Genomic DNA, 15,913 nt, shown 5'->3' with positions numbered 1-15,913 from the left:
CCCATCCAAGCTCCAATCCCAGCTCCAATTTCGTCTCCCCAATGCTCCAGCCCTTCCTCGAACACGAGGGGAGCCAACCCGATCCGCCCCCGGACAATGACCCCCCCTTCGACGCAGTTCCCGACAACGATAGCCGCGAGTTTTCTTCTACCACCAACAATTCCGCCATTGCAAATCGTAGCAATGACCCCATCAAGCTTCTGCACGTCTCGTTCAACCAGGACCACGGTTGCTTTGCCATCGGCACTGATCGCGGGTTTCGAATCTATAACTGCGACCCCTTTCGTGAGATCTTCCGTCGAGATTTCGACGGAAACGCCGGTGTAGGTGCTGTAGAGATGCTCTTTCGATGCAACATCCTTGCTTTAGTTGGCGGCGGTGATTCACCGCAGTACCCGTTAAATAAGGTCATGATTTGGGACGATCATCAGAGCCGATGCATCGGCGAATTATCCTTTAGGTCTGAAGTTCGTGGTGTCCGGCTACGGAGGGATCGAATTGTTGTCGTTCTTGAGCAGAAGATTTTCATCTACAATTTTGCGGATTTGAAGCTGTTGCATCAGATTGAGACGATTGCAAACCCTAAGGGGCTGTGTGCGGTATCTCAGGTTGCTGGGTCGTTTGTGTTGGTTTGTCCGGGGTTGCAGAAGGGGCAGGTTAGGGTGGAGCATTACGCATCTAAGAGGACGAAGTTCATTATGGCTCATGATTCGAGGATTGCTTGCTTTGCACTGTCGCAGGATGGGAATTTGCTGGCTACTGCCAGCAGTAAGGGGACTCTGGTTAGAATTTTTAATACACATGATGGCAGTTTACTGCAGGAGGTAAACTTGTGTTATTATTTGTGCCTACCTATCTTTTGGTCATTTTACAGCTGACTATATTGTTTTGAATTGATTCAATATTATTTAAGAAACTTACTCAATAACTGTTGGTTAATGCATGGCACGGATTCTGACTATTAATCAGCATTTTACTTATTTTTCTAGTTATTGCAAGTAGTATTGATTATGATCAAGGTTGTGTATTTGGAATAGAAACTGCAGAGTTCTGTCTTCTTATACTGTCTTGAGAATTGGGATCTGAATCCCTCATATTTATTTGGCCTCAATACCAACATTATTTTACTCTGTTGTCTGTGTGTTATTTTAAAATGTGGGTCTGTGCTGAACTAGTGTGAAAGAATATGCTCTTGTCTTTCATGTGTTCTGGTTGTTTTGTTGGTTAGCCAGCGTTATTGCAGAAACTTTATGTTCCGGGTACTAAGATCTGAAACACACCCATGGACGCCTGCAGGTGAGGAGGGGTGCAGATAGAGCAGATATACATAGCTTGGCATTCTCAGCCACTGCTCAGTGGCTGGCAGTCTCAAGTGATAAGGGCACTGTTCATGTTTTTAGCCTTAAGGTGAATCCAGGAAATGTTGGAAGTGATAGGTCGAATAGTCCTGAACCAAATCCTTCTGTCGGGCCTGCTAGTTCTTCTCTCTCTTTCATCAAAGGTAAATTATTTGTTTGTCGTACTCCTTGATCCGTTGATGATATCTTGCAGACTGCTTTTCACTTTCTTTACATGTAGTTGAATGGAGGTTGTATTTCATTGCTTATTTATTTTGCTTTTCGGTTACTAACTTAAAGAATCATGGATACCCCACTTCCCTAAGGGTGCTTTTATTGTTCATGAGAGTTGGAGAAAACATCCCACATTCCGTTGTGTTGGCTTTGGCTAAATTCAATTGTCTTTGTTGCAGGAGTGCTGCCCAAGTACTTCAGCTCCGAATGGTCAGTGGCTCAGTTTCGCTTGCCTGAAGGATCACAATATATTGTTGCTTTTGGGCACCAAAAGAATACAGTGGTTATTCTTGGCATAGATGGAAGGTCAGTTCACTAATTCCTACCTATGCTTTTTTAATAGTGTGAAGTTCCGTTTCTTTTCGTAAAGCTTTCTTTCTCAATACCCAGATTCTGAGTAATATCTCCGTCTGTAGCATCTGGGAGCCTGAAAAATTCTGCTATTTTGGTCCCTCTCTCTTGGTAATATCTTTTTAGACGAGTTACTGATTTGTGAACGAAACAATGTGTAGTTTCTACCGGTGCGAGTTCGATCCAGTGACGGGTGGGGAGATGATGCAGTTGGAGTATCATAATTTCGTCAAGCCGGAAGAAGCTTTCTAGCCAGGGCTGGAGATGGATGTATATGTTCATAATTATTCAATGTTTTCCTCTAGTCATCCATCTTCTCTGTCCCCTGCAAACTTGTGGGTTCATGACGTTGTAAATTTCGAGCTGTAAATGTGACTAACAATGTGAAGCAAACATAACGTGAAATGGGAATTGTTATCTGCTCGTACACGTTTTGCCCTAAGAGTTTATAAAATTTCATAATAATGTTTTGGATTTTATGAAAAAAAATTAAAAAAGAAATTTTTCTCAACTTTTATTTGCTGTGTTATAAAATAACTGATAAGACCAAAATAAACTCATTAATTTGTTATATTCAATTTTACCCTTGACATAATTCACGCATTTCTAACAAGCAAAATATTTTCTTTGTCTTCTGTCTCTTAGTTCTATAGAACTATGACATTAATTACGTCTTTCACCCTGCCCCCCCTCTCTATCTATATATCTATTATATATATATATATATATATAATAGGAATATCCTTCTATCCTTCTATAATTTTATATATATATCTATAATATGAATAATATCCTTCTATAATTTTAAATTTTAGTTTAAACTTTTGTGTTAAAAATAAGTAAAAAAATTTCCTCTTTTTTTTTTTTTTAATAATGCAGTATCCTCTTTTGTTAGTTATATTTAATGGTGTTAAATTTTTATTTAATTGCTCGTTACCCTTCTTGTAATAGCTAATAATCTTCAATAGCTAAAAATCAAATGGTCCGAATTTTAAATATATTAGTTATATATAATTATATATATACACAAACTATACATATTATATAATTATACACATACATTATATATATTATATAGGTGACGACGGCCACCGCCTCTGCGGCCGGCAAGGTCATCGCGGCTCGCGCACAAAGGGGGCGACCTCGCCATCGGTGCCGTTGTCCCCTTCAATGCGGTCGCCGACCCCAATCTCCCGCTCCTCTACGGGATGTCATCCCCAAATTGGCGGGCGACATTGCCCACCTGTAGAAGAAATGGGCGAGCGTCACCCAACCATGGATGACAAGGAGGCCGCCAAACGGGGAATAATAAATATATATTATTTTGTTATTATAAGAAATAGAAATAATATAAAAAGTAATTCAAATTTTATTTAGTTGTAATTTTAACTTTAATGTTATTTGTATAATAAATAATATAACTTACAATTTTTTTATATTTAATTAGTATTTTAAATAAATATAAATTGAACAATAATTTAATTTAATGAATAATATATATTTATATAAATATACAAATTTAAAAAGTGAATTTTAGTACATAATTTTTTTATTGTGACATTTCAATTTAAATTAAAGTTTTAAAACTTTGTTTAGGTATTTTAATACTTAATTAATTCTATAAATAAATATAATTTATCGAAGCAAATTTAAACTAAATAATATTTTTAATTAATCAAATAAAAATTTATTAAAGCAATTTAAATTAATCAAGGATACATAATTTATTACAATACATTTGAATATAAAAAAGGGGATACTTGCACTTAATCAAGGATACATAATTTATTACAATACATTTGAATATAAAAAAGGGGTGCACAGTTAACAGTTAAAATACCTCCCAAAATGACAAAATATTCTCCCTCAGTTTCTACATAAAAGGAGTTTTATTACTATATATTAAATAAAACAGAGGATTTTTGCATATAAAAATAACACAGAGATTTTGCGCTATTTCAACAAAATACATGAAGATATTATGCAATTTATTGGGATTTCTTTCTCAATTTTATATAATTATAACATTAATTATTTTATATAAAATAACTAACTTATTAAACTTCTCAAACTTTACATTAATCAACAAATTAATTATTTTTTTCTTTCTTTCTTTCTTTCCATTTTTATATTAATAAAGATTTATTGTATATTTTACTCTTAATTATAATATATATTAAAATATGAAAGATATTGAGCTAGAGTCGAAAAGTAATTAAGGCAAATTATGCACTATTGGAAAGTTGTAAATATTAAAAGAAATATTAATAATTTCCTTAATTGATTATAATATATATTCTCCCCCCAATATATATTTGTGGTGATGATTACTTTTATTTTATTTGTAAATAAATTTCATGTTAAAATTATTTTTAATTGAAAATCCACCATATGCAACCATATATTTTTAATAATAGTGGGTACTATTTTTTTTTTTATTTTCTTGCAATTGAGATGATACATATAAAATTATTTAACTATATAAACAAATGTATGAATAAATAAAAATTAACAATTTAAAATTATTGAATCAAAATTACAAATACCTTTTTAATTTTGTTTTAAATTGTAATTAAATTAACATGTACATATTCTCTGATAATAATTAACATACTTAATTTTTTTTATATTTTTACATTTGTTTATATAGCGGGACCAAATCAGTAACTTGATTTTTAAAATACAAAAAAAATCTAATATTTCTTATATTTTTTAGATTTGATCTCCTATTAATTATAATCATATTTTAGTATTATTTAATTTTGACCTAATGTAATCTTTTGGAATATGATTTTTTTATTGTTTCAATTATGATAATTAATTGGTTGTTTGATATTTACGAAGAATATTAAAGATTGTTTTCCTTTTCAGACTTCACCTTTATGATTTTTCAAACTTTCAGGCCATAATTGATATATAGAAAGTGCGAACAGAATTGGCATTCCCAAGCCATTTTCTTTCTTTTTTTGGATAAATGTAAGTTTTATTAATAAAATAAGATCGTATAGTATAACAGTACTCAATCGATGGTTTCTCCAGACCAAAGGATACGCCATCCTAAATTCATTCCATTTTCGTTTAATTTTATTTCTTTATACCAATCATGAAAAATATGATTGTTCTGTTAATTATAATTATTTTGAATTAATTTATATCTATTATTTTTTATGAGTTCATAACATTTAATTTTTTTATTATTAATTTTTATTTCGTGAGATCATGAAAGATCGAAATTTTTTTCATTGGTTTCCACCTTTTCTATTATCAATTTTTGTTTCATAAGCTCATGAAATATATAATTTTGTATTAATTGTAATTACTTTTCTTTAATTTATAATTATGACTTTATGAAATTTCTGACATTCAAAATTATTTTATTTATTTTTTTTAATTTTTTTATTATCAATTTGTTTTATGAGATCATGAAAGATCGACTTAAAACTGACTTACTGCAGGTCAAACAATTTTTTTCGAACTAACCTACTTTTATAACCGTGAAGATGTACCTTCTCACATGCATTAACATGTGAAGATGTATGAGGGTAATTTGGTTATAAAAAGATTTATTTAACCTACTATAAGTCAGTAATAAGTCAATTGAGGATAAATATAGATTTTTGTTAATATCAACAAATTCAGTGAATTATGACTAACGAAGGGACTTATTTATTAAACAAGAGCAATACTGGGGGTGTTAGACGTAATTTTCCAAAGTAGGACAATTTACGTGTAATTACACCAAACTTCAAAGATGGGGAGAGTAATTATCCCATATCTAAATTAAATTATTAAAGTTAAATTTATAAGCAATTGTATGTCATTTTGCAATTTATTGATAAATTTATAAATATTAAATTGTTTTCTAAACACTTCAAGTTTTTCTTTTTTTTGTTCACTTTTGTTTCAAACCTTACATTATTATTGATTAACTGGCAACTTTATTTATATAATTTATATATTTCAATTATTGGAGGAGAAGCTATATATTGCATAAAAATTTTATCCATTTTTATATGTCTTTTTTAAGAAATTATAACACAAATTGGGTTTTCTTAAACCTAAATCAACCATATAATAATTATAATATGATTACCATATGATGAGTTGTGTATATTTAAGTAAAAGTAACCAATCATACATTTGCTCTCATGATGATTGATTGTGTTCGTTCGAATTCGATTTAAGTAAAATATTTCATTCACGTCCCAAATGTGAGCACATTTCTTTTTATAAAGTGGGTGTCTCACATTTTAGAGAGTATCTGTAAAATTTTTTGTTTGAAGCAGGGTTGATGCAATCGAACCAATTACACTTATTATATGATTTATTATTTTTTGTAAATTGTACATCAATTACAAGCTAAATATATTATATTTATTATTTGATCAATTTAAATTTAATCAAATCGAGTGCGAATCAGAATTTGGTCAAAGTATACATGCAAAACGCCAAAATAGAGATGTCCAGACTTCTTGAGTATGCACATAGGGAGAAAAGAGGAAAAAGCACATTCTTTTCTCAGCGAACTGCTGCGTGCTCTTGCCCACCGCTTGACAAGAAACAACTCTCTTTTCCTCTTGGTCACAATTACAGCATGGTAATGAAGCTCCACGGCCACCCTTTCTCTCCAGCAACACACAGAGTGATGGCCTGCTTGGAAGAGAAAGGGCTTGAATATGAATTTGTGCACATCGACTTATCAACTGGGCAGCACAAGAAGGAGCCCTTCCTTTCACTTAATGTAAGCATACATATACATATATAAATAGCTTTTAAAACCCAACGATCTATCTTTTTCTTTCTTTTCTTCTGCCGTATTTTTAATGGGCTCTGATGGATGCAGCCGTTTGGTCAAGTTCCAGCCCTTGAAGATGGAGACTTGAAGCTCTTTGGTAACTTTTCCCCTCTCCTATCTTATGGGTTATGTATTTAAATTTGATGCTTGTTTTGTTCGGATCTTGAATTTTGATGAGTACAAAGTAGAGGAAAACACTGGGAAAATTTTAGATCAGATCATATTTGGCCATACAAACTAATCACAGAGAGTTGTTTACATACTATTGATGATTTTGGTAGTTTCTTGGTCACTTTTCTCATGAATTAACATGCAAATTATTGACAACTTGAGCAACTGCAGAATCAAGGGCGATAACTCAATACCTTGCAAACATCTATGCTGACAAGGGAACCCCTCTTGTGCCTCAAGATCCCAAGGAAAAGGCGATAGTGTATGTTTGGATGGAAGTGGAATCCCACAAGTTCGATGCAGCCGCAGCAAAACTGTCGTACGAGCTCGTTACAAAGCCAATGCTGGGGATGACTACCGATGACGCTGTTGTGGAAGAGCATCAAGAGAAGCTAGGCAAAGTTCTTGATGTTTACGAGTCACGTTTAACCGGATCCAAGTACTTGGGAGGGGAAGCCTTTAGCTTGGCGGATTTTCACCATCTCCCAATTGTGAGCTCCTTGTTTGGAACCAAGACGAAGGCCTTGTTCGATGCAAGGCCTAATGTGAGCGGGTGGTGTGCGGGTATCCTGGCCCGTCCTGCCTGGCAGAAGGTTGTGGAGAAGATGAAGCACTGAGTGCAAACAGTGAATTATGTGGCTTATCCATGGTTGTGTGATATGGCATGCATGGTTTCTCTTAGAGCTTTGACAAGGAAAATCGTGTGTTGTTGGAATAATATCAGGTTAAGCTCTTCTTATTGTAAATTTCAAAATAAAAAAAATGTTAAGTGCAACAAAATTTTGGATAATTGGTTTGATTCGATCAAAACTGATTCGCGCAAGAATTTTTCAAGAAAAAAGTTGTGAAATTATAGATTGTAATTTTGGGTATAGTTTGGTTCGATAAGATCTGATTCGAACAAAATCTTTTCCAAAAAGTGTTGGGAACCTGGAGGCTGTTTTGACTTTTGCATGATATGACGGAAAATGCAGAAAAAAAGTATGATTTGCGCATCCGGGGAATCGAACCCCGGTCAGTACCGTGGGAGGGTACTATGATACCACTACACCAGATGCGCTGATATTTTCCCCCTTTAAAAGCAAACATTATTTTACAATCTCGGAAGCTGGCTCGTCCGAATAAGGCTCAATTGACATTTCAGCCCAATCGAGAATATCGAGCCCGTTCTTATAGTGGGTTGCCAGTTTTTTCAGATTTCGCAAAGCTGCCTAAGCCTGTTAAACCACGCAAAATTTTCTTCTAAGCTCCGGCAATTCTCCCTCTCGTCGCTCGTAAATTCTCTTCGTCATTCTACGGCGAACTGACTGGAATCAGATTTTCTGTTGGCTGTTCTTCGTGTTATCTGATTCCGGAAATTTTTCTGATTGGCGTAGTTTTGCCTCGGCAGCTGATTGTTTCAAGTGTCGATGGTTGAATTTGGCTTGTGCTATACGCGTCTGTGCTAGTGACTTGCTTGTGGATATATCCGTCTAATCTAGGAAGTGGATCAAACGTAGCTGGTTTTTACCCGATTGAGATAGTCGATAATGAGCTTACATTGGCGAAAACTACACGGGGATGAGTTAGTAATTGAAGCTTTAAGTTTCAGTACAGTTATTATATATGTTCGCTGAGTTACTTCTCAATAGGAGGATTGATCTGGTGAAATGAAATCTGTTGAAACCTGCAAAGTGATTTTCTGGATATTGGAGATGGCTCATTTTCTGTTACTAAAGGCAGAAATTGCATTGCCACACCCAGCTGGTTTACAATAAATCGCTTAAACTACTGACTAATATTTCTTTTCTATTCTTTTGACGTGGCCTCATGAATGTGTGATATAGTTGGTGTTTTGAGTCTGGCGTTCAACTTCGATAAAGCGGTTTTTAGTTCCTCTGATTTTGAGTCGTATCGTAAAGGATAACAGAATGTCATCTTGATCAATGCTGAAACTTGGAAGCAAAACCATGATGCACTTCTAAAAGGTGGGGACAGCTGATACTAGAGTAATTGGGTTTTACTGTGCATTATGTGGTGGTTAGTGCCTGAGAGCATATGTTTAGTGACTCGAATGAAGTTCTTGAAGTCCTCCTTGTGAATATTACATAATTTCTGCTTGATCATTGAAAGGTGGAATGTTTTAGTGATGGCTTGCTGTATCTATGTTCAAACAATGAGTCCCGGAACATCAGTTTGAGGGTCACTGTTACTGTATGTTGAGATCTTGAGAATGACAATACTATCCTCAGTCACGATAAGCATGAGGCATTTGAGTGCTAAATGTTGTCACACCTCATTCTGAGCCTTTAATGTTATGTCAGATCAGGCAGGTAGGTTGGAGAAAGTTGGTGTTCTGATCAGGCTCCATCCACAGAGATGATAAGTTTTTTTTGTAAGATTTCACGGAAAAGGTAATCTTTTTAGTATTTGGTCTAGCTTGGGATCGTGCTGCAATAGATGGAAAGGAAGTGTTTTTCTGTTCATATTTGTCTCTTTCAGCTTTCTATCTCTCATATTTAAATAATTGCAAGATGAAAAGCATTGCTTTTATTTCTGACTTATCTTCTGTCAGCACTTGTTTCCTTCATTTTGTTGAACCGATCTTTTTCTTGTTTTATTTCTGAAACTTTAAGATGGTCTTTTGAATCTTATACTTTATGCCCAAGTTACTTCTTCTGATGATTAGTTTCAACCAAATACTACTAGTGTAAAAAATACGGCAATTCTTTTAATCTGCATGGCCATTATTCATGCAGTTTACCAGTTGGCATCAGCTCATTGAGTATATTCAAAGAAAGGAGAATAAATTGTTACCATCAATTTTATTGAATGAAATCGACATGTGTGCTAATACCTAACTGAGAAGCAACTGAGGTGAAATTTCATTTTCTTACAATCAAAAGCCATTTATTGTTCTTCTATACACAGTCTCTGCCAGTCCTATAAAAAAGAAGCTATGTATGCCTGTAGCTATGTGTATTGTTTCTAGTCACTTGCAACTACTAAAAGTAGCGCTGTGTTATATTTGATCAGTTTCCCGTAACCACAGGCAAGGCTGTGAAGAAAGGGCCTAAAGCTGTTATTATCATTTCCTATTGCATAGCCTGGAGAATTGACAATTCACCTAAATTAGATTTCTCACACCAAACCAATATATTGCAAGTGTTATTACATCTCATCGTATTATAAGTGTAACACACTCTTCATGTGATTAACCTAGTTGGGTCAAACCCAATTCGGGCTATAATTTCCGAAATACAGTAGAACCATTGAATTGGGGAAGAGCCTTACGAGTATGCCATCAGCATTGCACCCACTGTCAAATGGATCATTCATTTGTCCTGTGGCTGGTGGCCTAATCATAGTCATATTGCTTTGGTGACATGTCATATCTTATTGTATGTTGCTTCCGACGTGGCCTCCATAGTCAAGGGGCAAACCTGTCTTTCCATTTTTTGCTGCTGATTTTGTGTTTATACTAAAAGATAGTGCGTGCTATCATTCTCCCTTTAATTTAAGCAAATACTAGACTGGATTGCTCTTATCTTTCTTTTCCTTTCTCTCCACTCTTTCAAACGGGGCCTCCTTCCCTTTCCTTTCTCGTTCACGCACACAAAAACACACACTGGATGGAGAACACATTGTCTGGCAATGACAGCTCCGAACCTCTCAAGTTTATGGTAATTTAGTAATTTATCAATCCCTGTATCTATTTGATAGTCATTTAGCTTGTTACTTAACTCACTAATCCATCACTTATTTTTATCATGTTATCTATGAACTTACGTGCAGACTTGGGCATTGAGAGTGTCTATCCACTGCAAAGGGTGCAAGAAAAAAGTAAAGAAAGTTCTTCAAAGCATTGAAGGTAAAATATAATACATTATAAGTGAATTTGAGTCTGTTTTCTGTCTGTTCTGTTTGCTTAGAGTCTGAGTTCTAATGTGTTATTTGTATCAGGGGTATATAAGATTGATATCGACTCCGAACAACAGAAAGTTGTAGTAACAGGGAACGTGGATTCTGAAACATTGATCAGGAAGCTGGTGAAGTCCGGGAAGAAAGCTGATCTTTGGCCGGGAAATTCTGAAAAAGAAGGAATAAAGTCCGAAAAGTCGAAGAAAAAGAAGCAAGAGGAATCAGAAGCTAATAAATGTGATGAAAATGCTAGTGATGATGCTGATGAAAACATAAAATTTGCTGAGGAAGCTGAAACTGATCCAATGAAACATAATAACGATGGAAAAGAAAGCCAACAGGTAAAGCTTGAGACTGTCACTGGGAGTGATGATCCTATGCTGGGAATGGAGGGGAACGGCGGGGCGCCAGAGCTTGTAACCGTGACTGGTGGCGGAGGGAGCAGTGGACGTAAGAAGAAGAAAAAGAAGGGGAAAAAGGGGAATACAGGATCAACAATTGGTGAAGTTCAAAACGACGGCGGTGCACCAGCAAGTAGTGGATCCCCTCCCCGCACGGCGAGCTTGGACCCACCGGTCGATCAACTGAATATAAGCCCTCCACATCAGCCCGTCTTCTACTATCCGCAGTTTTACTTTGCTGCTCCAGAATATGGGATGAGTTACAATACTGCACCAACTGCTGCTAGTGGTATTACCTCATTTCATGCCTTGCCCATGCATTCTTACACTTACTCGCGCCCAAATTACTACCAGCCACCTCCACCCTCTGATCCGGCCCTGGATATCAGCATCCAAAAGGATCATTACAGCGACGATAGAAGTGTATGCTCAATCATGTGACATAATCTTGTATTATACAATAATATTATAACGAACATTTAGTATTTCAAAAGGTGTTGTATATTTTGCATCGCATGTGAATTTCATGTAATTTGCTTGTTGTCTTGGGTTTTTCTTGATATTGGCCAAACATCAATTACGCTTGCTCTGCAGGTAGGTTTGGGACCTTAAGAAGTCTATCTTGTCCCTTCTCTCTCTTGTGTGTAAAGGAGGTTTGTTGTTTTTGCAGCTGAAAACATCACCTGATAAAGTAAATGGCAAAAGATGGAGTCTTTATGCTTAAAGGGAAATCTCTACTTTTTGCTTCAAAAGCATTCACTTTAGAGCTGAAAGAAAGTTTGTTCTGTCTTGAATGGAAAGAGTTCAATAATGGACTCAAATGTAACAAGTTAAGTTGTTAGTGTTGAGATCTTCAGGGTCTTCGGTTGACAGGCACAAGAGAGGAGATTGCCCTTAAGGTGGTAGTGTGTGTATGGTCTAAATTATTATCACTGAAGTGCAAAATTCTACGATTATGAGGTTAAGGAAGAAGCAATAGTTTTATTTATTAGGTAAATTATATCGACAAATTTTGATGTTACGTCTACTACATAAGTATTTTAATCTTTTATAAAATTATAGGTATATTCCTTAAGGAGATGTTAGTGCAATCTACTCAGAAAATATTTGTATAACGTTTTGACATTGAATAAGAGGTTTATTTGTAATTACAACTACAATTCTAAGAAATATATTTGTAATTTTATAAAAGATAGAGGGTGTTTTTGCAATTAAAGCTAACATTAGGGGTGTTAATATAATTTACTCTATTTATTTATCAGACCCTTCTTTAAAGAGAACCTATGAAACAAAAAGGAAAGAAAAATGTAACAGCTTATATAAGAATTAGGTGTGTATAGAATGTTAGCATCCCATCCCCCACCTTTCACTTATCACTCACATTTTCTTCTGTATTTATCCTTCCGCTGTCAATAGCAGATTGAAAACATATCAACTGCGCTAGTGGGTTGTACCTCAGAGCATCTTTCTTCAATCGGATTTGATACCTTTGTCCTCCAAGATGCTCTGTCACAAGCATCTTCAAGGTGTCCACTTCCTAATTTTAATCGCAGAATTCACACACAATTTTTTCGTTTTCACTAAAATTGCTTTACGTCAAATACATATAACATCAAACTTTTAATCCTACTAGATAGGGTTAAAAGATGAACATTCTTTATCTTCTATGATACCACTCGAATTATGCAATTTTATCAACGATCTGAATCTGACTACGTAATCTCCCCAAATCTGTGATTGGTTTTGAGGAATGAAACAAGTACGTTAGGTTTGACGAAAACCATCCGACGCGCAAGTTAGTTGGTGGTCGAGATAGAAATATACGATCTAAAGTCAGATAGTCAAAGCAATAAATGCCAGTTACCTCTAGTGAGTCAGATCTGAAGTATTTATAGGGTCTTATTTGACACTGTAGATCAATCCACATGTCGTAATCCGAGGTCCTCCTAGCTTCAATCGTGTGGTGTTTAGCCATCTTCAAATTTTGGGTCAACCCGCAGGCGAGTCTTAGTGACCTGACCAGCGACCTCATGCGCGGATCTTGGCGAAATCTTCATTATGCCCTTAATGAAGGGCTTTTTTATCTTTTAATAAATAAACCCCCATCACTCTTACCATTAAGTGTTAACAAAAGCGATACGTGTTGGGCCACGTGCCGTTGAACTCAGTTTGACTATTATACTTTCTTGATCTTATAAAATCATCCTCCTTTATTTATTTTATATTAAGATTGTTTTTGTGGTTCTTTTATGTAATTTTCTCCCTTCCAAAAAATAAATAATTATTTTCTTTAATATACTTATTTAAATATCAAAATATCAAGAGAAATACTCAATTTTTTAAATTTTTTATTATTCAAAATTAAAAAAGTAAATTAACATCACATAAAAAAATTAATATAGTAAAGTTTATTTCCCAAATTTAAATCTCTATATGAATATAAATATTATTTAATCATAATAAATATATATTATTATTTATTTTAAATATATTTAGATATATTATATTTATTATTAAAATAATATTTAAAAATATATTACAATTATAAGTATTTAAAATAAAATTTAATATCTAGTAAAAAAATAATTAATATGTTTTAATTATTTTAAGTTTTAAAATTCAAATAAATTTCTTATTTTTTAAAAAAACTTTAAAAATTATTAAAAAATAATTAGAATTTAGAATTAATGTTATAGGCACAATATATTTTTCTGTTATTTTGATATTTAAATAAATATATTTAAAAAATAATTAATTATGTTTTTAGAAGGGAGAAAATCATATAAAAAACAACCTCAATAATGAAACAAAGGAGGGTGATTTTATAAGATCAAAAAGATATTTTAGTTAAATTAATTCTAAAAAAGTTTTTTTTTTCAAAACACATGCAGTTTTCATCTATGGAGGATTTTATTTTTTGAAAAACATAGGGGGTGAAATGAATTTTCGCCATTTATTAGCCAGGCCAACAACTGTTAACTAAAGGCATGTGATCCAACACGTGTCGTTTCCATTAACACTTAAACAGTAGAGGACCAAAAGTGTCTATTGTTTAGTTTTTTTGGGACTATAAGTGTCAATCTGTTAAGTTTGGGATCAAATATCATAAAATGGTATTAAAGTGAAAAAATAGTAATTCTAGTCATATGAATATAAGGGGTGCACTACAAAAAAAAGCATAATTTGGGGGGGACTGGACGACCGTTTCAAATTCCATTCCATATAGGAACGGTCCTTGGCACTCTTAAGGAATGGAAATTGGTCCCTAATGTCATGATCCTCCCTTTTTATGTTTTATGATTTTGGGACGGCGCAACCATTACGAAAGGTGTTCCAACATAAGTGTTACAATTTGTGTTCCTAAAACTAATTCAAACTTATAGCGGTGATTAATTGAAACTTGTATTGGAACAAAATGTTAAAGGCAAGGACGGACAAGAGGAGACCGTTCCTACGTGTGAGACAAAACATGGGTAAGACAATTTGGGACACTTTTAGTACGTAGAAGGATGAATATTACAAAATCTGTTCCTAAATATGAGTTATCTTTCAAATGGAATGTGTTACAAGTATCGTCTCAAATATTATTTCATTGTGGAACAATTCTCATGTACTAATAATATTGTATTACTAAAACCATTTCAAAAAATAGTCAAGGGCTATATTTTAACGGATACAAAACTATTCCTATATGAGTTCCTAAGACCGTCACAGATTGCACATTAACACTATTTTTGTGTGCTAGAAATCATTCCAATGACAGTTCCAAATTTTTCTATATATATATATATATGTATGTTCCTCTATTTCCATTTAATTTCACTATTTTCTTCCATTCTACTTATATTTTCTCTATTTTCTCAATCTCTCTCGAATTTTTTTGATCTCTCACTATCCCACTAATATTTTTTATACTCTCGTTCATCAATCTCTCTAGAATTTTTATGATATTTGAAGTTATTTTGATCAGTTAACTTTAACCGTTTATTTGTCAATTGATTACATTTGTTGTCCTTTCATCAATTAAATTTAATATTATAGTATATATATGTGTGTGTGTAACCAGGATGGTGCTCTTGATGATAGTACGAGGTCTTATCCTACTGATGTCGGGCCTAATTCATATTACGGTGGGGTCCCTATGATTATGTGTCTGGGTTGGCAGATCAATTTTATGATGTAGTGCATGCTGTCGAACAACAATTGTGGACCGGTTGCACCCAATCTCAGTTGGCATCTATTGTTGAATTGGTGAATATCAAGGCCGATGACCATTTTTCTAACGAACATATGATCGAATATCCCAGTGGGCTAATAATTTATTGCCCCGCGACCATACCCTGCCCCTTGATTACTATAGTACGAAGAAGATGATAAGAGACTTGTGTTTACTTGTTGAGAAGATTGATGCGTGTAAGAATGATTGCATGTTGTACTGGAAGGACGATATTGATCTAGACTACTACAAGTTTTGTGGTGAAGCTAGGTACAAGCTGATCAGAGAGCGAAATTGTAACAGCACGAAGACCCCTTATGCTATTCTTAGGTATTTTACACATACCCTTCGCTTGTAGAGGTTGTATGTTTGAAAAGCGACTGCCGAGCAAATGACGTGGTATGCTTATCTTCAGATAGAGAAGGGATTCATGTGTTATCCATCTGATGTAAAGGCATGAAGGCATTTTGACCGGATATATCCTAAATTTGTAGTAGAGCCCCGTAAT

General features: G+C 34.2%; 3 protein-coding genes and 1 non-coding gene across 4 annotated transcripts in view; 3 read left to right on the top strand and 1 right to left on the bottom strand.

Annotated features, from left to right (window-relative positions):
• LOC105165236 (autophagy-related protein 18a-like) overlaps positions 1-2,351 on the top strand; it is a gene marked incomplete in the record, with an annotated part of 2,527 nt that extends 176 nt beyond the window's left edge. Inside the window, 4 exon segments of the mRNA XM_011084183.2 lie at positions 1-824; positions 1,297-1,501; positions 1,751-1,877; positions 2,084-2,351. Coding sequence (XP_011082485.1) covers positions 1-824; positions 1,297-1,501; positions 1,751-1,877; positions 2,084-2,174 — 1,247 coding nt within the window.
• On the top strand, positions 6,309-7,714 carry LOC105165235 (glutathione S-transferase). The gene is made up of 3 exons (XM_011084182.2): positions 6,309-6,663; positions 6,766-6,814; positions 7,060-7,714. The coding sequence occupies exons 1-3, from the start codon at positions 6,361-6,363 to the stop codon at positions 7,503-7,505; spliced, it is 798 nt and encodes a 265-aa protein (XP_011082484.1). The 5' UTR covers positions 6,309-6,360; the 3' UTR covers positions 7,506-7,714.
• Positions 7,878-7,948, bottom strand: TRNAG-CCC. Its single transcript has one exon. It is a non-coding gene; the product is annotated as a tRNA-Gly (tRNA).
• On the top strand, positions 9,810-11,693 carry LOC105165234 (heavy metal-associated isoprenylated plant protein 36). The gene is made up of 3 exons (XM_011084181.2): positions 9,810-10,550; positions 10,663-10,738; positions 10,831-11,693. The coding sequence occupies exons 1-3, from the start codon at positions 10,500-10,502 to the stop codon at positions 11,628-11,630; spliced, it is 927 nt and encodes a 308-aa protein (XP_011082483.1). The 5' UTR covers positions 9,810-10,499; the 3' UTR covers positions 11,631-11,693.

This window comes from Sesamum indicum, linkage group LG6 (genome assembly GCF_000512975.1).
Source record: "Sesamum indicum cultivar Zhongzhi No. 13 linkage group LG6, S_indicum_v1.0, whole genome shotgun sequence".
NCBI classification, from domain to species: Eukaryota; Viridiplantae; Streptophyta; class Magnoliopsida; order Lamiales; family Pedaliaceae; genus Sesamum; species Sesamum indicum.
The sequence above is the reverse complement of the archived record's forward strand: the minus strand, read 5'-3'. Positions and strand labels throughout refer to the sequence as shown.